This window comes from Phocoena phocoena, chromosome 6 (assembly GCF_963924675.1).
Source record: "Phocoena phocoena chromosome 6, mPhoPho1.1, whole genome shotgun sequence".
Lineage (NCBI taxonomy): Eukaryota > Metazoa > Chordata > Mammalia > Artiodactyla > Phocoenidae > Phocoena > Phocoena phocoena.
In genome coordinates, this window is record NC_089224.1 from 93440961 (window position 1) to 93464872 (window position 23912).

At 39.1% G+C, this 23912-nt stretch overlaps 1 protein-coding gene and 1 pseudogene across 1 annotated transcript in view; both read right to left on the reverse strand.

The window, feature by feature from the left end:
- Positions 1–5321: 5321 nt before the first annotated feature.
- On the reverse strand, positions 5322–8605 carry LOC136125116 (small ribosomal subunit protein eS25-like; annotated as a pseudogene).
- A 547-nt stretch (positions 8606–9152) lies between these two features.
- ECPAS (Ecm29 proteasome adaptor and scaffold) overlaps positions 9153–23912 on the reverse strand; it is a 97835-nt gene continuing 83075 nt past the window's right edge. The window contains exons 36-49 of the mRNA XM_065878967.1: positions 23110–23175; positions 21813–21902; positions 20655–20721; positions 19967–20058; positions 19821–19887; positions 19168–19359; positions 18306–18514; positions 17404–17447; positions 17115–17307; positions 15437–15575; positions 13395–13500; positions 13018–13106; positions 10735–10806; positions 9153–9292 (exon numbers count right to left, since the gene is read on the reverse strand). Of these exons, the coding sequence (XP_065735039.1) occupies positions 9153–9292; positions 10735–10806; positions 13018–13106; positions 13395–13500; positions 15437–15575; positions 17115–17307; positions 17404–17447; positions 18306–18514; positions 19168–19359; positions 19821–19887; positions 19967–20058; positions 20655–20721; positions 21813–21902; positions 23110–23175 (1566 nt within the window). The remainder of the gene's footprint in view (positions 9293–10734; positions 10807–13017; positions 13107–13394; positions 13501–15436; positions 15576–17114; positions 17308–17403; positions 17448–18305; positions 18515–19167; positions 19360–19820; positions 19888–19966; positions 20059–20654; positions 20722–21812; positions 21903–23109; positions 23176–23912) is intronic.

Genomic DNA, 23912 nt, shown 5'->3' on the forward strand with positions numbered 1-23912 from the left:
CATGCCAACAAGGATACAGGAGCCTGGCACAACACTATAAACCAACCAGATTTCACACGATCTGTAGAACACCCACCCAACAAAATATACAAATACACATACACATTTTTCTCGAGGACACACAGAACATTACCTGCTGATTTTATGCCATCAGATTATGCATTGCGGTATGTTTGGCTTCCTTCCCTCCACAGTATGCTTGCAAGATCCACGTTGATGTGGCTGCAGTTTGTCCATTTTTTATTACTATATGATAGTCCATTTTATGATCATAACATACTTTATCCACTGTTCTGTTGTTAGACATTTTAATTGGCTCGCTCCACCTTTTGGCTACTTCAACTAATGTTGTTACAAACCTGCACGTGTACCTTTTGGTTCATGTCTGTGCATGAGTATATACTTAGGAGTGAAAGCAATAAGTGATAGAACATGCTTAAGTCACCTTTAGTAGATTTTTTTTTAATACTTACTCTAGCTTTTATATATTTATTTATTTATTTATGGCTGCATTGGGTCTTCATTGCTGTGCACGGGCTTTAATTGCGAGTGGGGGCTACTCTTCGTTGCAGTGCGCAGGCCTCTCATTAAGGTGGCTTCTCTTGTTGCAGAGCACAGGCTCTAGGTGCACGGGCTTCAGTAGTTGTGGCACGCAGGCTCAGTAGCTGTGGCTCACGGGCTCTAGAGCACAGGCTCAGTAGTTGTGGCGCATGGGCTTAGTTGTTCCGCAGCATGTGGGATCTTCCTGGACCAGGGCTCAAATCCATGTCCCCTGCATTGGCAGGTGGATTCTTAACCACTGCACCACCAGGGAAGCCCACCTTTAGTAGATTTTAAGTGATTTCCCAACATGGTATGAAAATTTACTATCAGAAGTATCAGTTTCCTGTTGCTACATAACAAAGTAACCAAAACTTATTGCCGTAAAACAATTGCCATTTTCTCATATCCCATGGAGTCTGGGTCAGGAATTCAGACTATTTAAGGGTAATATTTGTGAGAGACTGTGTAGTGTGAACTTGGTAAGGATTTTGGATTTGAGACTTTCTTTCCTTTAGGCAGGAGTTTATTCAAGCTGCGGTCAGAACTGGTGAGCTGATCTCAGACTAAAAATCCTTGGTAAAACCAATTAAAAGATAGGATACATTCTGTGAGTAATATTCTTTAGGGATTCAAAGAGAAAGTTATTTTGTCAAGAAATTTAAAGTGTAATATTGGGAGCTACATATAAAAAAGAACACCTAAAAGCACTCAGATTGTATACATTTCATGACGGAATTATGTGAGCAGAAATGTACAGAGGGCCCATGGAGGCTTCTCCCCAGATGACTCAAAAAAGATTCCAAGCACACACTGGAATTGTTGGTGAACAAGGAGGTCTCAAGAAGCCTGATTTTCTAAACACAGAACTTCTAGATTAGCACACTCTTGCATCTGAAAGTTGTTTTGATTGGCCAAAGTCAGGCAGAAGCATAAACTTACAAGTTGTTAAGACTAGGCAGTAATAACATCATAAATGGGTTTTTTTTTGTTTTTTTTTTTTTTGCGTTACGCGGGCCTCTCACTGTTGTGGCCTCTCCCGTTGCGGAGCACAGGCTCCAGACGTGCAGGCTCAGCAGCCATGGCTCACCAGCCCAGCCGCTCCGCGTCATGTGGGATCTTCCCGGACCGGGGCACAAACCTGTGTCCCCTGCATCGGCAGGCGGACTCTCAACCACTGCGCCACCAGGGAAGCCCCATAAATGGTTTTTATGCCAGACTAAGTAGGTTAAATTTAATTTTGTGGACAATGGGGAGCTGTTTTAAATAAGTGAGAGCCATAATTTGTTTTATGGCCATAATCAAGGTATAGAATATTACCAACAACTAAGAAGTTCTCTTGTGCCCATTTGCAGTCAGTCTCCCCTGAGCTCATGCCTGAAACTACTGATCTGATTTCTGTCACTATAGTTTTCCTTTTCTAGAATTTCCTATAAATAGAATTATATAATATACAGCCTTGTCACTTAGCAAAATGTTTTATATTTGTATTGGTCATTTCTTTTCATTACTGAGTAGTATTCCACTGTATAAATCTGTCACAATGGTTTATTCACTAGTTGATTGACATTTGGATTGTTTTCAATTCTGAGCTATTATGAATAATTATGCTCTTCACTTACAAGTTTTTGTGCAAACATAGGTTTTTATTTTATTACTCCTGGGTAAATACTCTGGAGTAAGATATCTGGGTCATAATGCAAGTATATGCTTAACTTCATATGATATACCAAACTGTTTCTTAAAGATGCTGTACCAGGGGGCTTCCCTGGTGGCACAGTAGTTAAGAATGCGCCTGTCAATGCAGGGGACACGGGTTCGAGCCCTGGTCCAGGAAGATCCCACATGCCACGGAGTAACTAAGCCCGTGTGCCACAACTACTGAGCCTGCACCCCAGAGCCCGTGAGCCACAACTGCTGAGCCCGCATGCCACAACCACTGAAGCCCACACGCCTAGAGCCTGTGCTCCGCAACAGGGGAGGCCACCACAATGAGAAGCCTGTACACTGCAATGAAGAGTAGCCCCCACTCGCCTCAACTAGAGAAAGCCCAATGCAGCAACGAGGACCCACTGCAGGCAAAAATAAATAAATTTATATTTTTAAAAAGATGCTGTACCATTTTGAAACTGCATTAGTAATATATGACAATTCTGTTACTCTATTATATCTGTGCCAATGCTTGGTATTGTAGCTCTTTTTGATTTTAGCCATTTCAATGGGTATCTAGAGGTATCTTGTGCTTCATTGTGTTAGGGAACACAATTTATTAACGTATTTTAACAAATAGTGTGTATGGAAAAATAATCAATACATGTTTCGTTATCTATAACTTACAAATACTCTAAAATGCCCCGGTTACAATGGATTGTCTTTTTTTTAAAACAACTTTACTAAGATATAATTCATATACCATACAATTGCCCCCATTTAAATTGTACAACTCAATGGGTTTTTTTTAGTGTGTTCACAGAGTCATGCAAATATCAGCACAATCAATCCTAGAACATTTCACCATCTATTAAAAAAAATTCAACACTGAGAAAGGAGAACCCTGTGCACTGTTGGTGGGAATATAAACTGGTACAGTCACCATGGAAAACAGTATGAAGTTTCCTCAAGAAATTAAAAATAGAACTACCATATGATCCAGCAATCCCTCTCCTGGGAACATATCCAAAGAAAACTAAATGACTATCTCAAAGAGATATATGCACTTCCATGTTCATTGCAACATTATTTACAAGAGCCAAGATATGGAAGCAACCTAAGTCCCCATCAACAGATGGATAAAGAAGTTGTGATATGTATATATACGTATATGTGTGTATATGTATATATATACATATATATACACACATATATACATATAAATACAATGGAATATTACTCAGTCTTAAAATATAATGAAATCTTGCCATCTGCAACACCATGGATGACCTTGAGGACATGATGCTAAGTGAAATAATTCAGACAGAAAAAGACATACACTGTATGATTTCACTTACATGTGGAATTTAAAAAACAAAGCAACTGAACAAACAGAGCAAAAACAGAGTCACAGATATAGAGAACAAAGAGGTGGTTACCAGAGGGGACGGGAGTTGGATGCATGAGAGAAACAGGTAAGGGAGATTAAGAGGTATAGACTTCCAGCTACAAAATAAATGAGTCATGGGCATAAAATGTACAGTGTGGGGAATAAGTCAATAGTAATATAACATCTTTGTACAGTGACAGATAGTAACTAGACTTATCATGGTGATCATTTCGTAATGTACAGAAATACCAAATCATTATGCCGTGCACCAGGAACTAACATAGTGTTGTAGGTCAATTTTACTTCAAAGACAAACAAACTCACAGAAAAAGAGATTAGATATGTAGTTACCAGAGGTGGGGGCTGGGAGGTAGGAAAATTGAATGAAGGTACAAACTGACAGTTATGAGTTAAATAAGTACTGGGAATATAAAGTACAACATATAAATATAATTAACACTGCTGTACGTTATATATGAAAATTATTAAGTAGGGTGTTAAAATCCTGCTATTATTGTGTTACTCTTGATTTCTCCCTTTATATCTATTAAGATTTACTTTATGTATTTAGGTGTTCCTATGTTAGGTGTTTTAGGTGTATGTTATGTATTAGGTGTTCCTTTATGTATTGAGGTGCATATATATTTACAATTGTTGTATCTCCTCTTGGATTGATCCCTTGATCCTTATTGTAATGTCCTTGTTTCTTGTCACAGTCTGTTTTAAAGTCAATTTTTCTGATGTAACTATTGCTACTCCAGTTTTCTTTTCGTTTCCACATGCATGGAATACCTCATTCCATTCCCTCATTTTCAATCTCTGTGCATCTTTAGATCTGGCGTCTCTTGTAGGCAACATATATATGGGTCTTGTTTTTGTATCCACTCAGCCACTGTGTCTTCCAGTTGGATCATTTAGTCCATTTAAAGTAATTATTGATGGGTATGTACTTTTGACATTTTGTTTGGGGGTTGTCTTTGTAGCTTTCTTGTTCCTTTCTTTTTCTTTTGCTCTCTTCCCTTGTGATTTGATGACTATCTTTAGTATTATGCCTGGATTTCTTTCTCTTTTCTGTGTATCTATTACAGATTTTTGGTTTGTGGTTATTATGAGGTTTATATATAGCAATCTGTATATATATATATGTGATTAAGTTGCAGGTCCCTTAAGTTTGAATGCATTTTAACATCCTTGCATTTTTACCTGCCCCCACGTTTACTTTTTTTTTTAACATCTTTATTGGAGTATAATTGCTTTACAATGGTGTGTTAGATTCTGCTTTATAATAAAGATGCTATGAGAAAACTATTAGAGCTAATCACGTTTACTATTTTTGACATATTTTACACTGTTTTGTGTATCCCTCAACTTATTGTGGATATAGATGATTTTACAACTTTTATCTTTTAATGCTCATACTAGCTTTATATGTGGTTGATTTACTATCTTCACTGTATATTTGCCTTTACCAGTAAGATTTTTCCTTTAGTGATTTTCATATTTCTAGTTGTGGGTTTTCCACTTTTTAAAAACCAACTGTTATTCTAATCAAATAATCTGGTACTAGCTTGAAGGGAAGAAGGAGGAAAAGCATAGAAGGGAGCAGCTTAGGCTTTTTAGCTGCTATGAGAGAAAAAGCAAGGTATTTCTCACCTTCAAGCATATCTTCCACAGACTAAAAATATTTTTTTTTTATTTAATAAAGTTTTATTTTTCAAAATATACAGTTGGTGGGACCTGTTCACGCGTCTTCATCAGCTGCTGGAGCATCTCCACCCTTGGTATTTCTGGTGTAAATTACTTGAGCTCTGTGCTTTGAAACCAGTTTAGTAAGTCCTTTACTAAGGAGCTCCTGAAGGGCTGCCCTGGCCAGGGAACCACAAATCTTCAGTATCTCAGGGACAACAGCTGGAGTTATAACCTTATAGTTGGGTACTTCTTTAGAGTCTGTCTTATGTTGCTTTGTCAAACAAGACTAGGTTATTGAGCTTGTCCCGAACTTTGCCTTTGGACCACTTCTTCTTTTTGGCCTTGCCCCCAGATTTGTTCACTGGGTCTTTGTCTTTCTTGGCTGACTTTCCGGCATCCTTTTTCTTCTTGCCGTCCTTGGGCGACACAGCGAAGCCGGGAGAGCAGCTGCTACCACTGCGCCTCGCTGGGATGTCGGACAAAAAGCCACAGCCTAAAATCTGTTTGGCTATTTACAACATAGGATGTACCTATAGCTCTGATGTTTTATGTGCATAGCCATGTATGTTAATCTTAAACAAAAGCAGAACTGCTTGTTGTTTCTATGTGTTCATCAGGGATTACCTATATCAAAAAATCCAATCTTTCAATGATTGCTTCTCTCCAAGCATTTAACAGTAATTATTCAGGTGCCTTGCCTCTGTTTGTGTTTTGCCTTGGAACTCCCAGACACTTAAGCCAACAATTTCTGCTTGGTAGAAGTAGCTCAGAATACTGCACGCAGTAGGGCTTTTTTTTTGGTCTTTAAAGTATAACCAGGCAATGCCTTGGAAGTTAACTATTTTCCCAGAGAACCAGTAAAAATTAATGCACCACTTCAAAGCACTGATCATGCAGCTTTTATTTACCACTTAATATCTTCTTGGGCATGGGAAGGATTTTTCCTTTCAAGACTACCACATGCTTAGCTAGCTTAGTACATATTGCAGCGGATTCTATGAAGACTTTGCATATAAAATACAAAAATCTGTTACATATACATCCATTTAACAACAGTTTGTACATTACAATGAGTGCCAATGTCAAAATAACTCCCTGTACTTCGCAAGCAGCATGAATATATTGTGGCAGCAGCAGATAGAAACTTCCCCCAACGGGCAGTGTTCATACAGGCAAATGCTACTAGAGCACAGACCAACAAGGTCACATCTTTTTTTCTTTTCTCTTCTCATTAGTGAATACACAAGTAAAAGACGGAAGGGTAAAGCAATGGGGATTTGGTGGCAATCAGTTTTACTGTGCAGGTACACTGTATTACAGGCAGACACACCGGCAATTGTAAATTAGACACAAACATTAATTAAAGAAGTGGCTGCTCTTTATCACCAAAAAGACAATTTGATACTTTGTTTTGATTTCCAATTGCCAAATTTCAGGTACCTCCTTTTCACATATCAATAGATTTGTGACGATATATATTCCAGGAATAAGGAATTCAGCAGACTCTCTAAATCAGTTGCCTATATGACAAGTAGCACTGAATATTCCTAGGGAAAAAAAATAATAAAAATCTGTTCCACATAGCTTTGGAAAATGAAGGCCAAAGATATAAATGTTCACGGGTCCTTTTGCCATCTGTTCACTAATATCAACATTCCACAATGACAAACTCTCAGTTATTAACTCTTTTAAATAAATACGTGTGCCCATGCACACCAACACAAGCTGCATTGGGAGACCATAGTTAACGTTACTAGTTGTACAAATGACTTGGCTGGTCAAGATGAAGGCAGTTAAGTGTAAAACTTAGAAATGTGCTTAGAAAACTAAAACAAATTAATTCAACAGCACTAAGCACTAAGGTTCAAGTATCTTAGCACCTCTCTCAGCACCATGGGAAATTCCCAATATTGAATAACAAAAAGTTTAAAAAGCATAAAATCTGATGAGGTTTTAAACTTGATACAGGCCAAGAGCACAATTCTTGCCCCTGCACTCTTACCTTCCAACAATACCTGACCTACATGGCACTCTTGCCTAGGAAGAGTATCCCAGGTACTGTAAATGAAAGTCAGAGAGCACTTCACGGATGGGGAAATACAGATCTGGAAAACACCAAGTCCTATGAGGACGCAAGCTTTCTGAAAAACACCCAGAGTTGATTTTTTATCCCCAAGCAAACACCACTCTCAAGTGGAAGTCCACGATAGTTTACTTAAAATTCATGATGCTACTAAAACTCACAATTATGTTTAGTACCAGCTAAGAGAATGTTTCGGTAATAAACACTTAAATTTTCATTTGTAAACCCCTTTTCCAAACAGAAGCAACCCCAGAACACAGCATATGCAGCTAGGTTTAGGTACTATCTATGGCAGTGTTTTTCAAACTGAATAACAACCCATTTATGAGTCAGGAAGTGAATTTAGTGGGTCTGAAAGAGCATTCAAAACGGTGGTGGGGAGTTGGCGGGGAGGGATCAAAGCAGATCACACATAGGAATGTACCATTTCACAAAACATTTTATTTCAGTTAAGGATTTTATATTCGTTCTTTGTTTCTCTCTCCCTCCCTCCCTCCCCCCTCCACCCCACACACATTGCTCTGGGTCATGATGAAAAAAGTTAGTTTTACTATGGGTCACAGTCAAGAAAATTTTAAATACTTTGGTTAATAGAGACCACAAAAAATAATAACACGGAGTTTCCACCCTGGTGTTAATGTCAGTAAGGGGTCAGTATTGAATGTAAGGCAATTTTGTGCTTGTAATCCAAGGTGAGCTAGAGAGTTCTCCTTTTACTTGAATAAACACTTGTGTTAAATTTGTTTTTTCCCCTTACCCCACATCCTCAGGCAGGGGCCTGAGCAGCATAAGGAAAGGAAGAAACCCTATAGCTGCAGTTATTTACTTTGAATGGTATCAGGTTATTCCCAGATAGCTAATTAAAATGCTTTCCTTTCTATCCCATAGTCGTGACCGTAAGCATAAAAGTGGGTAGAAAATTTTAATTTGTCTTTACAGTTTTGAGATTATAAATGGTCTAAACCAAGCAGTCACGATTTCGTTGTTGGCTTGTGTTTTGCAAAATACGTAAGAGACAAAATGAACAATCTTGTCCTCATCTACCTTCATCTGCTTATAAAAGGAGGACGATTACATGGAGACCAAACTTTCCCTCCCTCTCAACCTGTAAGGTTGGTAGATAATCATTTTCTAAAAACCAATCATCTAAACAAATGACAAGACAATGTTCAACTTCTGCATTTCAAGCATCCAGTGGTGCTTACATCATGGGCCGGTTCAGTTCTGGTGCCAGGACTGCCGTACCATCTCATCTTGGGAGTTTCTCAGGTCGGCCAGGGTTAGCACTGATTAGCAGCAAGTTGTAAGAGAAAGTGTCCTGGGCAGGCCATCCATCACACAGGTTCCAGCCTCGGCACAGGCCTCCGAAAGGAAGCTACGTCATCTCATAACCTGTTTCTTCAGATGTAAAGAAGGGGGTTAAACTAAGTAGTCGATACAGCCCCTTCCTGAAATAACTTTTTAAAATTTGGATGCAGTTCTAAGATTTTTATGCAGCTTCCCCTGCAACTTTGTCTATTCCTTTATTAACACCTTTAGCTCTTTCAACAGCTATTTCTGTCAGTTTCACCTACAACCACCTCTCAAATATCCAAGGTTCCATTTAGTTTATTCAGCCCAGATACTTTTAAAACATCAAGTAAAATAAAGCTAATAAGGAACAAAATTTAAGGCATTTTTTTTTTATTTCAGCCAAGGAATGATGCATGCTACAGATTAATCTTTACTTTCCCCCACAAAGAATACCACCATTTCAACCCCCAATGAACATGGCACTTGTTTGTTTCTTCCCCTTCTAATTTATTCCAGATTTTCAAGTGTTTTCTTCAGTATCGATGCTTTCTCCTGCAGCTCAGGTCTGCTGTCTGTCTCCATAGTTGCTAAAGACTCAATCAGGAGCACTCTGCATTCAGATGTCAAACTTTCCCACTGTTTAGATTCTGAATGGAAAGAGAAAGAGCAACAAAAGGATCCTTACAGAAGAAGCAAGCAGAGAATCCAAAACTATTCTTTCTGCTTTCCTTCCACATACCCTATCCCCAAAATAAATGCAAAGCAACCCCGTGGTAACAGTTCTGTATACAATGATCACAGGTTTAAGAGTTGACTCCAAACCTAATTATTGACAATAACCTGAGGGCCAATCAGGGAGTTTCATCCTCTGTCCCCAGAGCTGGTGGGACAAAGAGAATGAAGGGAGCCTGAAGCCAACTGGGAAGCAGGAAGGGCACACAGTAACAAAAAAGCTATTTCAGCAACTGAGCTGAATATATCTTTGTAAGATATGCTTAGTAAAAAAAAATCCTCAATAAATTCCATAACTGCAAAGACAGTTTGAACAGATGACACTTATTACTCCTTTAAGAAAAGCATCAGAGAACTGCAGGCATACTCAATCTATTAGAAATTCATAAAGTACATCAGATCCTAAGTCTGCTTATGAGGTTCTGATACTTGCTGGTGGTGTGGTTTCAAGCACGTTATTTCACTGTTTAGCTTCCTTTTCCTCATCTAGAATAGAAGATATTCATACATATTTGGCAAACTGTAAGAATTCAGAGATATATCTAAGTGTCTAGCTCTTCTACTCCAACAAGGAAAAAAGGGATTATGACACACGTAGTGTCGCTGAGTCTAAACGGCCTGTTTTATGGAGCCCTGAGAGAGGTGCTTTAATTGCTAAGCAAAGACAGAGACAGAAGGAGAAACAGCAGATACACAATGCTCTAGAGAAAAGTGTTCCATATTCCCCATTCTTCATCCACGTGGTTAAAATAATAAAAAGAGGAAACTGAAAAAAGAAAAGAGGCCTCCTTTTGAAATCAGTAACAGATATACCACTGGAGAAAATGCTAACAGTCTTCTTTTACCAGTGACAGAACAGACCATTAGACGAAATCTGCTTCTTTGTAAGACGGTTTAGAAAAAGGAAAACAGAAAAAAAAAATAGGATTAAGAAAACTGCTATCAAATTTGATAACTCAGGTAGATAATTGTTAAATGTTCTCCTAACTCCACTTTTCAGTGTGTCATTCTGTTTATTTACATGTGTATAGTGAGCTCTGTTCTGCCACTGTCAGCCTCTTGCTGTAATTAACCAAGATTAACTCAAGATTCACGATGGAAACCAAAACTTCATTGAGATAACCACAGCTTCATACTGCATTAAAAGTACATAAAATAAAAGAGTACCGATTTAACACTTCATAAAATTGGAAGGTTTTAGCTATGTATATTCCACTTCCATGTACAAATATATTAATTTACATTTTGGAGTATATGCTTATTAAAAACAAAAACAGAAAATAAAAAAAATTCCTAAAACCTATGCCATAAAGTCTTCTGGCTTTCCTGTCCTCCAATGAGAAGTTCAAGAACTCACCTTCAAGTTTTTTAAGCAGCAATTCTATCACAGATAAAGCTTCTGTTCTCACAGATGAGTAGGTCTTATTTTCTAAGAAGAAAATCATATAGATCACATTATTTGTTTTATATGCCTTACAAACAGAACATCTAAGATTAAGTTAGTGTTAACGAAAGAAAGATGTTCGGAAATTATAAATGCAGGGAAAGATACATGTGCTCCTAAGTGAGCTTCCCTTAGCCAATTATCATCAAATACTTGAAATGTGCTATATGTCCACATTCCTTACTTAAAAAAAAAAGCTGTCAGCCAAATATACCAATCTCCGTAACAAATGGCAATATTTAAAGGACCCCTTTTAGAAGTCGACTTCACAGGATGCCTAAGAAAGGTCTTTAGGTTTGCAAGACCTCTTCATTTTACCCAAGAACATTACATCACCCAGGGGTAAGGCCAACTCAGGGACACCCGGCTGCGACCCGACCCTGGAAAGACTAGTTTCTCAGCTGCCAGTTATTTATCCAAAGGCATGTGGCCACCTCCAAGAATCACAACTGAAATACGCTTCCTTGGTGTCTACTCTAGACACTGCATCTAGTTCACAGTGAAACTGTTTACTGAAAAAACTAACACTCAACCAGACCCAAGACAAAGGAAGCAAAAGATGAGCCTGTAACAGGCTGTCATGCTACGAAGTACGCAAATGCTTGGAAGAATGGTGGCGAGACAGCAACAGGACACGGGAGACAGCTCGAGAGGCTTCCACTGGCCAAATCTGGGATAATTTGAGCAACAAATTAATTAAGGAAAATAATTATAAACAAAGGGGAAAATAAAGGAATCCATGAATCAATATGGATAATAGATAAATAAAGAGTTCGAGAGAGGGAAGGACCTTGCTTATGGGAGGATGCCAACTGTCAAATGGTAAATGTGGAAGAAGTGCTAGAGTTGGAAAATCATCTTAGTAAAAGCTGGTTCAGGAAAAACCCATCAATGCATGCTAAGTCTAGAGGAGACACTTTGAAGAGGAGCAGTATATGTGCATGGGCTTCAAGTGTCTTCTCCCAGACTGCTCAGTAGACACAGTTCTGAAGAGGAGCGGGTTATCTGAATGGTCTTAAAGTGTGTTTCCACAGGCTGCTTATCAGACAGAAGGGGGGAAAATAGTAACCATACAGCAGAGGAAACTGACTAGTACCTTGACCAGGTAATCAAAATTAACACTGCCAACGAGGGCAGGTGGACACTGTGTGCCTCTTGATGTGAGAGGACATAACATCACTTATAGAGCAGCCCTACTGGGAATGCATAACCTGGATCTCATCACAAGGAAACATCAGACAAACACCAAATGAGAAACATTCTAGTTTTAAATGGGGGGAGGGGGAGGCTTTTCTTCAAAATCGTCAATGTCACATAAGACAAAGAAAGGCTGAGGAAGTGTTCCAGATTAAAGGAGACTACAACGGTATGACAACTAAATTCACTAAATGATTACGGACTGGATTCCTTAATGGAGGAGAGGAAAAAATTATATAAAGAATATTACTGGGGCTTCCCTGGCGGCGCAGTGGTTGAGAGTCTGCGTGCCCATGCAGGGGACATGGGTTCATGCCCCGGTCCGGGAAGATCCCATATGCCGCGGAGCGGCTGGGCCCATGAGCCATGGCCGCTGAGCCTGTGCGTCCGGAGCCTGTGCTCCGCAACAGGAGAGGCCACAACAGTGAGAGGCCCCCGTACCGCAAAAAAAAAAAAAAAAAAAAAAAAAGAATATTACTGAGTCAACTGAAAACCTAGAATATGAATGGTTAAAAAATATTGCATCAATGTTATACTATCTAAAGTTGGTATGTAAAAGAAGGCACACTGAAGAATTTAGGAGAAAAGCGGCAAGATGTAAGCAATACACTTTCAAATGGTTGAGGAAAAAGTATGTATACAGAAGTGCAAGTAATAAAGTAAGTGGTGCAAAATGTTAACAGGTGACTTTGGGTAAAGGATATACAAGTATTACATGCATTATTATTGTAACTTTTCTGTAAGTTTGAAATTATTTCCAATTACAGGTTTTTAAAAAATACTGGTCACAAAGGTTTTTCTAATCTAGGTGTTGAAATCCTAAATTACAGTTCCAGATTAATACATTCCAGTTTGGGGGCACATATTGAGTATATTAAATAGGAGAGTTCAGTAGTTGTTCCATAAATGTAGTTCCTAGCACAAGGCAGGGAATGTTTGAAGCTTAACTCCTTGAGCTTTAAAATGAACACTCCTTATCTATGTCAATTTACCACTCACCTAAAGAATATGTGATTGATTTACAAGTTTCAAGGAGAATTTCAGCCAGAGCCTCAGGATCTGCATGTTCTTCTTCTAAAAGCATTAATCTGTACAAATCAGAAAGCAAGATACAAATATTAGTTATTAAGAAACATTCCAAAACCTTTCTGGCACAAACAATTTCTATCTGTATATATTGCTTTATGATGTCACTTTAGCTTTTAGTTTTAAAATTTAAAAGAATTCCACTGCAGGAGAAACTAACACAGCATTGTAAGGCAATTATACTCCAATAAAGATGTTAAAAAAAAGAGAGAAAAATTCCACTGATTATATATAAAATGCTAAGGGGTAGGGGAAGGTTAAATAAATGACTGAACTATGAAGCAAATTACCCCTGAAAAAAGGCATTCATTGACTGTAAGACTCCCAGCTGCACTTTCCATGTGCTGAGTTTTAGCTGGTCACACATCAGTTTGCAAAGCTCTTGACGATAACAACCTGGAAAAAAAGAATGGGGCAGAGCAGGACAGAGCATGTGAAGGAGCAAGAGACAGAGCAAGTGAGGGGAAGACAGAGAGACAGAGAGAGACAGGGACAGAGAAGGATAGACGGAGAGAGAGAGGGAAGGGGAGAGGAAAAATTAAAACAACAAATGCCTTAAATTAAAGCCATGACATTTCAGAAACACTTCAGCATGACTTTATGCCCAATTCCCACAAACTTCCCTGATCAGAAACACCCCCTCCCCCCAAAATCCTATATATCTGTTCGTAAGTGTTCTTTGTCAAGGCAATATCCTTTTCTAAGGAACTGACACAGAGTCTAAACCACACTGCCTTTTCCCCATAAAACACCCTGAATGACAGCCAAAGAGAGCAGAACTCTGGAGGCTCACAAGCTTCTGCATGCTGTAGGCTTAACAAGAGTCAACGGTGCTTTATCCAAACCTGTTATGCCAACTGCACTTGTTATTATAATTATACAATTAACATTATGCTAAGTGATGAAACAGGAGTATAAAACTCAACAAAGTAGTTGTTTTTTAAATGCTGCAGAATTTAGTACGGTTCACAAATGTAAAGATGGATGAGGGTAAAAAATCTAGAATTCTGCACTTGAATTGCTTCCTAAGAGACTGTAATTTCTTTCTCCACTATAAAGAAACAAAACCAGAAACTGAAGACGATACATTATGAGTAAGATGTATACGAGAAGCCAGTGTGGAACGAATCCTCAAAGGCCCTGGCCCTTCCCCCAGATGACAACCAATCCAGCAAATGTACATTTCTGTTCCGTATACTAAAACTGCTTTGTGTATGTATCATCTTTTTATATAATTCCCTACTTTAACTTCTTCTACCTATCAAGCAAAAGTTAGTAGTCCTAATGATGTCAAATAAGTGGACTTCCACTGCAGTCCATAACACAATACCAAGAAATAAGACCTCTTACAAATCTGTATCTTTTGGAAAACCCTCCCTATACATAGCAAATATACTTTCTGAAGTTCACACAAAGGATGGCAAGGCTCAGAGACAATCTTTGAGTCTGATTTTAGAAACCTCCAATCACAGTCAACGATACTTTTCATAACATTCATGAATAATAAGATGTAGGATGCCCTGCAGGAACCAACACAAGGCAAACTCCTACTAACTACAACCCAATCCAACAGTAAAGGTTTACTGTTTATTTACTTAATCCTTTGGAAAGATATGTTCAATTCTGAAAAACTCGCAGAAAGTTTCAAGTTTCTCAGGGAAATATAGATTTCATTTGCTTATTGAAGGTTTGGCAACAAGGCCATTAATTCTGAGATGAAGAGACCCCACTAATAAGTTCTGTGGATTCCTCTGAATACAGCACCATAAAGAAGAGTGAAAGAATTCTTTTTGTGGTCAAACTATCTACATAAAATGTATCATGGTTGTTATGGGCTGAGCTGTGTCCCACAGACTCTCATGTTGACATCCTAACCCCCAAGTACCTCAGAATGTGACTGAGTTGGGAGACAGGGTTTTAAAGAGACCATTAGGGTGGGCCCTAACCCAAGACGACAGGTGTCCTTATAAGAATGTACTGGACACAGAGACACGGATGGCCATTTACAAGCCAAGGAGACAGGGCTCAAAAGAAACCAACACTGTTGACACCTTGATCTCAGACTTCTAGTCTCCAGAATTGTGAGAAAATACAGTTCCCTGGTTGAAGTCACCCAGGCTGTTGTACTATATGTTACAGCAACCCTAGCAAACAAACAGTCAATGAGATTATCTGCCAGCGCAGGAGTAAAATTTATACTGGATGATTCTCGCCGTTCATCAGTCGGGCTCTACAAGAAACGGCAGCTATAACTCGTCACACGGAGCACCTTCGCTGTCATGAAGTAACCCCTGGCCACAGCACTTCTTCAAAGGCAGGTTCTGCTGCTTACGTTGGGTCTCCACATTTCGGGGCCAGGCTTTGCCCAGGCCCTCAAAGGCTCCCAGCAGAGATTCCAGCTGGAGCTCCTTTTCCTTCTCATTCTCATCTTCATTTTTGGTTGTCTGGACTCCAATGCTTTCAGGTGAGTTCTAGGACATGTCAAAAAAAAGGAAAGCAAATTTTAATTTTTTTTTCCTTCAAAGTTACAGGCATACTATTAAAACAATCAGGGTACCAGAGTAGGAGATGTTAACCAAGAATTAAATGCTACAGTCTCTACCATGAGTTTTCCTATTTGTGAAAAGATTTTGTAACAGGAGTACTACACCGCTCCAATAAATTTCGGAAATCCTCTAAAGGAATCTGTAAGCAAAGGTGAAAAAAAATACCATATATGTAGTATTTTGAGCACAACATAAAAAAGACCTGCATTAGAATCACAGAATTAAAGGAGGAAGAACCCGGTAATAATCTAAATCCAAACTCCTTCTTAATAAGATATGGAAACAGGCAGAGAAGTGACTTGTCCAGCAAGCTGATGATACAGACTGCCAAATCCATACACTATCATTATGTATGTAACAGAAATTTTTTTTGATAGTTAATTATTTTACTTTGAATTTATTTTTCTCACTGTTTTTGTTTTTTTTACAAATCTTTATTGGAGTATAATTGCTTCACAATACTGTGTTAGTTTCTGCTGTACAACAAAGTGAATCAGCCACATGCATACATATGTCCCCAGATCCCCTCCCTCTTAACAGAAATTATTTAAACAGCTTTTTTACAACAGCAAATTCGCAGCAACACAGGAAACAGAATGAGAATGCTATTTAAAAATTTTCATGTTTCACAAAAAAGTAAGTAGGTAAACCATACTCTTCTTTCTTTGAACCAGTGCCCAACCTTTAAAAACGCGCACTTCATTTTCCAAATGAAACCAAAGTCTGCTTTTGATCAAAGTCCCCCAGCATGTGGCAGAGTCTATCTTCTCTCTGGGGTGCCTGGGGTGGCTGCAGCACACGCTTTCAAGGCAGAGCGTATCAGAAGCAAGACAGGGACTGTTCGCCCACTCCAACACCACTTTCGGGAACTCACCGCTCCCACGGCCTTGAGGTTCCCAGCTCACAGGATGAAACCCTTGCAACAAACTCATCATTCTGCTTTTTTAAAAAAACAAAAAACAAAAAACAGCTACCCTTCTCCCACGGAGGGGAAACGGATACCTAGAATGAAGACTACTATTCCCAGCCTCACCTGCAGCCAGGTGTGGCCACCCGGCTAAGCGCTGGCCAGTGGGATAGAAGTGAAAGGGCCTTGTAGCAGCTTCTAGGAACTCTCCTTAAGAGAGAACTGACATACCTACTTTGATCCTTTCTTCATCTCCTCTGCCATCACCCACCTGGAACGCAGATACACGGTGGGCCGTGAAGACAATGGCCACACCCCAGGGAAGGCAGAGCCGGGAGCTGCAAAGAGCCAGACTCCCTAAACTCTCCTGTGAGAGACTAACGTCTACCTTGTGTGAAGCCATGGTATTTGGGGATTGTTCTGCTATATGCAGCTACATGAACCCTCCTAAAATATTCAAACAGGACACAGGAAAATCTCTTCCTTCTTTTTTTTTTAAATTTAAAAAAAAATTTTAAAAGTATAAACCAGACCTGAAAGGATATGGCGATCATTACCTTCTTGATGAGAGGTATGACAATGTCAGCAAACTCCTGGAATCTGTCTTCTTTGGTGGCCTTTAAGACATCCCCTGCACAGCTGATTGCTGCAATCTTGTATTTGGGATTCTCTTTGCAACACTCCTTCAGAACAGCCTGGAGGATTTCACTGGTGCCAGGCTGACTGGGCACAGGCTTCTCCAGCTCTGCACTGCAGGATCCATACAAAAGCATCACAACAGTTAATAAAGGCTGCAGCTTTCAGGTGCAGTGTAAGAAATGGCATCTTCACTGAAGGAACATTTACCTGCAAGCTGTCACCACACAGGCAATGGCTTTCAACAGTTCTTCCTAAAGGGTTGAAAGATGAGGAAATACTATTAAGCAAACGTGTCATTTACATATGCTGTACATGACTATAATTACCTCATAAATTTTTAAAAATTATGACAACAAAAATTAACCAGAGTCACCATATCTTTGACACACTTAACTGTTTAACAAGCACATCCACAGAGTTTTACTCCAACCACGGAAGCAGGGTAACTGTCTTCCTCTCCATTTCATAAAGCCTAGAGAACTAACTTGTCCAAAGTCACAGAGGCAGAAGCGTCAACAATGGAATCAGAACTGTGTCTGACTCCTAGACCCGTACTTCGTCTACTGTTCTGAACTGGCCACTACTGGCTTCTACCGCGTCAACCAGACTGTACGTGATGCCACAGTCTCGCGCTCCCCACTGAGTAGTCACTGTGTATAACCCACCATCACCCTTGTATAAAAAATGACTTTTACTAACTCAGAGGCCCCAGAGATGGGCATCCTCAGCCCGGGGTTTAGCCACAGCTTGCCTTGCTACTCAATTTCACATGTGCCCAAATTCTGATCTGTTCATGAGGTCAACAGGGACAAAAGGGTGACCACTTGGTTTAAGACTTCTCTTGGAAAGATGAACATGATAAATAAAAATTAACCTCCAGCATTACTGTGCAGTATTCAAGGACACATGGGTTATACTTTGATGAAATATCACATTTAATCAGGCAAAGTTTACCCAAAGCTTCCCAACTGCCTAGGAAATCTGCTTTACAAAAACAACCCATCTGATGTCCCACAAAACAACATTCTAATTTTTATAGAAAATGAAAGATGAAGTCATAATCCTTTAAGGATACCTTAAATTTAACTGGGCATGAATGGTTCCTTTACCTTTCCTGCCCAAGTTCGTCCAGCCAGGCCTTGCAGTAATGCGGTCAGTATCATTCCCAGATACGGAGGTACCAGGGAGCTGGTTTGTTTTGCAATTGATGCCATGGCAATTGCACCCTGGGCTTTCATTTTCCAGGACTGAGACTGTAAAGCCTTCTGGGTGATAGTAATCAACTCCTGCAGGTATAACCGAATGCCACCAAAGGAACCTAAAACAAAATTAAAAGCAACTCTTAAGTGACCAAAAAATTATATATATATATATATATATATATATATATATATATGTATGTGTGTGTGTGTGTGTGTGTGTGTGTGTGTGTATATGTGTACATATATATGTAAACTAACTGATTTTTCTTTTCTAAGTCTGGAATAAAAGTCAGTGACCATCAATCTAAAGCAGTGATTCTCAATGGTTACATCACATCACTCTCTGCAAGGGAGAGAAAGTGGGTGGTGGTGTGAGAAATCTTGACAACAGCAGGACGTTATGAACTTGGATATGTCCACGGGAGGACTCTCGTCCATTAACGTGTGTCAAGATGGAGAGCAGAGTGGAGAAGCACTACTCTAAAATAATACTCAAGGCAACACGAAAATCACTGTTCATTCTCAACTGAAATAAGCAAAGCTCTGCATCGCTTGGGCAGTTTCTATTCTCTCATATGGGCAGCAATGAGAGCTCTGAGCGCCAGCCTGAGAACTTGGAAATGTGGATGGGCTGAGAACCCAATGGGACACACATTGTTAAGGTCCCGGGAAAGTAACTACAGAAGTTTATGAATAAAAAAATATGAGTTAAAAATTTCAACTGTGGTTCTTAAGAAACAGGTTTAATTCACAGGCACTGTTTACTAACCAGGTACATTTTCCTGCCACACTTCAGTCCATAAATTACATTCTTCTTTTTCTGCTTTCTCCTCATCAGCAATTTCATGCATGCCTAGGAATGCCAAAGGCAGAACTTCTTTGGCATGGTTCTTCAGTACATCAGGGCTGTACCGTCCAATAGCATGAACAGTCAGAGCACAAGAGGTCTTGTAGATGGGTTCTAAAGAGAAGTAGAAAAAAACAATCTTTATGACACTTACTGTGTTTAGGGTAACTGATCAAAACAGACCACTGCTCTGGGCTTCCCTGGTGGCGCAGTGGTTGAGAGTCCGCCTGCCGATGCAGGGGACACGGGTTCGTGCCCCGGTCCGGGAAGATCCCACATGCCGTGGAGCGGCTGGTCCCGTGAGCCATGACTGCTGAGCCTGCGCATCCGGAGCCTGTGCTCCGCAAAGGGAGAGGCCACAACAGTGAGAGGCCCGTGTACCGCAAAAAAACAAAACAAAACAAAAAACAGACCACTGCTCAACTTGTACCACAGCAAAACAAACCAGTAAAATCAATCAGAAATGTTCCTAGCAAACCACATAAAATCAGAAAGGTTAAGACCTGATTTGTATTGTTTCATTAGGTTGTTTACATCTAACTTAACAATAATTTAAGTAGGAAGAAAAAAGGTACCTTCTTTCTCCATATACCAGCCATTGAGTTTCTGCAGGAGTTTCTCCGTGCTGCTATCCCGTGACGTCTGGAAGAGAAACAATCCTGGTCAGTTCTTCATAATTATCAAAGTATAATTACTTAACTAAGTAAGAAATTCAACTCACCCGAACTAAATGGCCCATGGCAAATGCACAGGATTTCTGAATTACACCATTCCGATCTGTCAGGCCACTAAGCAGAGCACTCATGAGTTTACCTAGTGGAAACAAAGAAGAAAAATCTGATACTTGGCTGACCAAATGCTCTGCTCTGTTCGTAGGACCAAAACAAACTTAACCCTATAATTAATGTCTGATTTATTCCATAGTAGTCTAGAACCCTTGCATGTTACATTTGTATATCCATTTGCTTCTCTTTCCCTGGTATAAAATTAAAAATTACTCTGTTATTAATTAATTAATCTAGACTATTATGGGGACAGTTGCAAAAACAAGAGTTAGGTACATGAAGTTCATCAGCCCCATCTAGAAGCCAATTCAAGAAAAGAAAAATGCTGATGTAAAATTAAATATAAATGGTAATAAACCATTTATACAGTACAGAATAGCAGATACTCTCACCTCCTTATACCACCAAGAAATAAACACTTATAAAACAGTAAAAACTTGCTAAGCTTGATCATCCTGTACCTCTTGCAAACAGAGATAAAGGTAGAAGTGGGAGAGTTTGAGGGAAGAAAAAGTACACGATACCACAAGCATGTCTGAATGATCACTGTTTTTCCTTTTAAAACCTTGTCATACAAGACATGGCCATACAAAAACATCACCCCAGTGGTTTTGACAAACTCACCTGAGTAAGGTGTTAGGTCCTGGGGACACTGAGTGGTTAATGACACAATGACACTGGCACAGCCTCCCTACAGGGTTACAAAGGCAAAGGTCTAAATTTGATGGTCACAATGTTCTATCAAACCCTTGGTCTTAGGAGTCAAAGATTTAAAGAAATACACAAAGCCTTACAGCCCCTCCAAGATTCTATCTAGAAAGAGTAAAACTCTTATTTTAAACTATTAACACAAAGATTTCCTTCAAAACTTCCTATAGAGGTCTTGCTGCAAGTATACACTGCTCTCATACATTTCAAGCTAGAAGGAGACTCGTACAATCTTTTGGGAGGGCAACATGTCATCCTGTCCATCCTTGTTCTAACATTTCCCATTCTAGGAATTTAACCAAAGGAAGCAGCTTCAGATGTGTCCAAAACCATTCATCACAGCGCTTTGTTTAGTATCAAAAAAGCTGAAAACAAATCAGGTATTCCTTGATGGGTTAAAATAAATGATGTTTCAGCCACATGAGAGAGTATATGGCCATTAGAGAGGACATCGTAGAAGACACATGCACAGAAAGAGACCAGAAGGAAACATTTCAAAATATCAACAGCAATTAACCTATGGGTGGTAAACTTACGGACAACTTTTAACTTTCTTCTGATCTATAAATGCTAAGATTTTAAAATATAAGTAAATGTTAATTTTGTCAGGAGAAATAAACGTGAGTTGTTTGTTTTCAAAGTGTACGGTGTGGGATCTGATCCTTGAAAAATCTTGGAAAGGAAGACTTTTTCCATCTAAATACCTACTGATTCCTCTGTGAAAAATGCTCATCACCACCTTAAGCAACCGTGACTTGGTAACTGGATGAGCATTTCCACTAATAACTGATTATGAACAAGGACCCAGAGGGCATGTACCTGGCAACCAGGGGACAGAAATGATTCCACTAAAAAAGTAAGACAATGTTTACTGAATATAAGTCACATGTTTTATATTCTGAATGAGTTACATGTTTTAAGTTATTAGTGCAATCATAGAAACAAAATAGTTAACATAAAATAAAGTCAGGTTTTAAGAAAAAAAAATGAATTTCACACATGACGGCTGTTCTATTTTTGTGGCCCAAACTAATGAAGATGCAAATTCCTCTTATGAAAAATACACTTGCTTACCTTAGTTCCAAGACCTACACCACTTCTGATCAGTTCACATAACCTAGGAACTAGCTCACCCAGCACCGACACATCAAGATACTGCAGGCACTTTTGGAAGAGAATAAATATAAAGTTAACCTTGGCAAATAATTAAGTCAGTACCACATCTTCAATTAAAAACTGCCCACGTCAACTATGTACCCAACTGGTTTTGACATGAAGTGCAAAAACCACTGGTTTGATTTTGCTCCAATTTCAATGTTAAAATCATTATACTACAAACAAGAAAACCATTCATCAGTGGATCAACATTAAAAATAAAACAAAAATAATAAAAAAACATTGATTTATAAAGGAGAAAATAAATAATGAGTACCCAAGAAGAGAGGATCTCTCTGGGCCTACTTCCTCTTTAACAATCCATGTTTAGTGTAAAAGACCTAGATTAAAACTGACCTTCTTCCGTGGGCCTGCCCTATCAAGCCACCTGATTAAAGTTGACATCTTAGCTGAATTTGCTATACTATACTTTTGAAAATGTAATGACGTATATTCTATTACTGATGAGCATATCTATAAGGTGCTTGCTAACTATTCCTATTTCTTTAAGCTTTCTTTTGCCCTCATAATCCAACGAAGACATCCTTAGACCATATTTTGGTAATAGTTCCCCAGTAAGCACTAAAAAAATTCCTTCTTCTCTTGTCTAGTCCTGTGATCTGCCCATCAAAACAATTTCCAGTAGCTCACAAGCTCTCATTTAACCACTCCAGGGCATGCACAGCAGAGTCGGCTTTTGTGACCTTAGAGACTCTTTAACCCACGATTCCAGAAACATTGGAATTTCGAAACTTGGTGCCAAGCAGCTCTTTTCTGCAAATCCCCTTCCTTTAACTGAACAACCTACCAACATTGCTCAGTTCTCTCTCCCTACCTTTTATGCTTCCTACTTCACTAACACCTCCAGCTTACACCTTCCTAGGTCCTCCCAGAAACAATGCTCAGGCAGAGACAAGTATCCGAACTTTCTAAACAGGCAGGCCAAAAGATATACAGATTTATAGGCAGACCTTTTAATATATTGTTCTCCTGTGTAACACAAATCTGGACTAATGCAATCTAGTATTGGGGAAAGTATTCCATTTAGTAATACAGGAAAAGAAAAAAGAACTATACTAAGAATAAAACTAGAGTCACAACAGCTGCCTTGACTCATTCCTTAAACCTCTACTTCATTTAATGTAACCTGAAGACTTTGAACAATTACACTCTAAGGTAAGCAAACATAAATGTTCTCATTACGTGAGGCACTTACCATGTTGATTGTTTCCATCATGGGAGAGGATTTGGCAGCATTGAGTCGGGCACTGTCCATCGCAGCCTGAGAACACAAATGCAAGCACATTCAATCAATTAAGAAGAACCTCCAGGGAATTCCCTGGCGGCCCAGTGGTTAGGACTCTGCGGTTTTCACTGCTGAGGGCATGGGTTTGATCCCTGGTCAGGGAACTAGGATCCCACAAGCTGCACATGGCACAGCCAAAATAAAAGAAGAACCTCCACACACTCAAATTGGGCTTTACTGACAAGTTAAGGAATATTTTAAAAAATAATATATAGATACAACAAATTCAAACACAAGTCTAAATAATTTCTTTTGTTCTACACTCAACCATATATATGTAGAAGCAGCATCTCACTGTAAGTGAGAAATGCAGACAACGGTTAGAAATTAACTGCAGTTAGAAAATAACATAGTATGGCTCTGAGCAAGTTATCCAGCCTTCTCGAGCCTCAGGTTCTCCCTCCATTAAATAAAGAAACAGACTAAATAATTCTCTATCTAATACACGATTTTTAATTTTATACATGTATTGTTTTAACTTTATAAAGGACCCTCCTATCTATTGATACAATAGCATTTTAATCAAATAACTATGGTACAGGAGAGGTTGACACTATCCAGACATAGTAAGTGAGAAAACTCAGGCATACAGAAGTGACTTGCCTAGGGCTGCAAAGTTTGGACTAGAATTTCTGTTTCCTAATTCTCAACACCTAGTAGCTGAGAACCTAGGAAAGGCAAGATTACTGCTGAAAGAGGAAAGAATGATGACT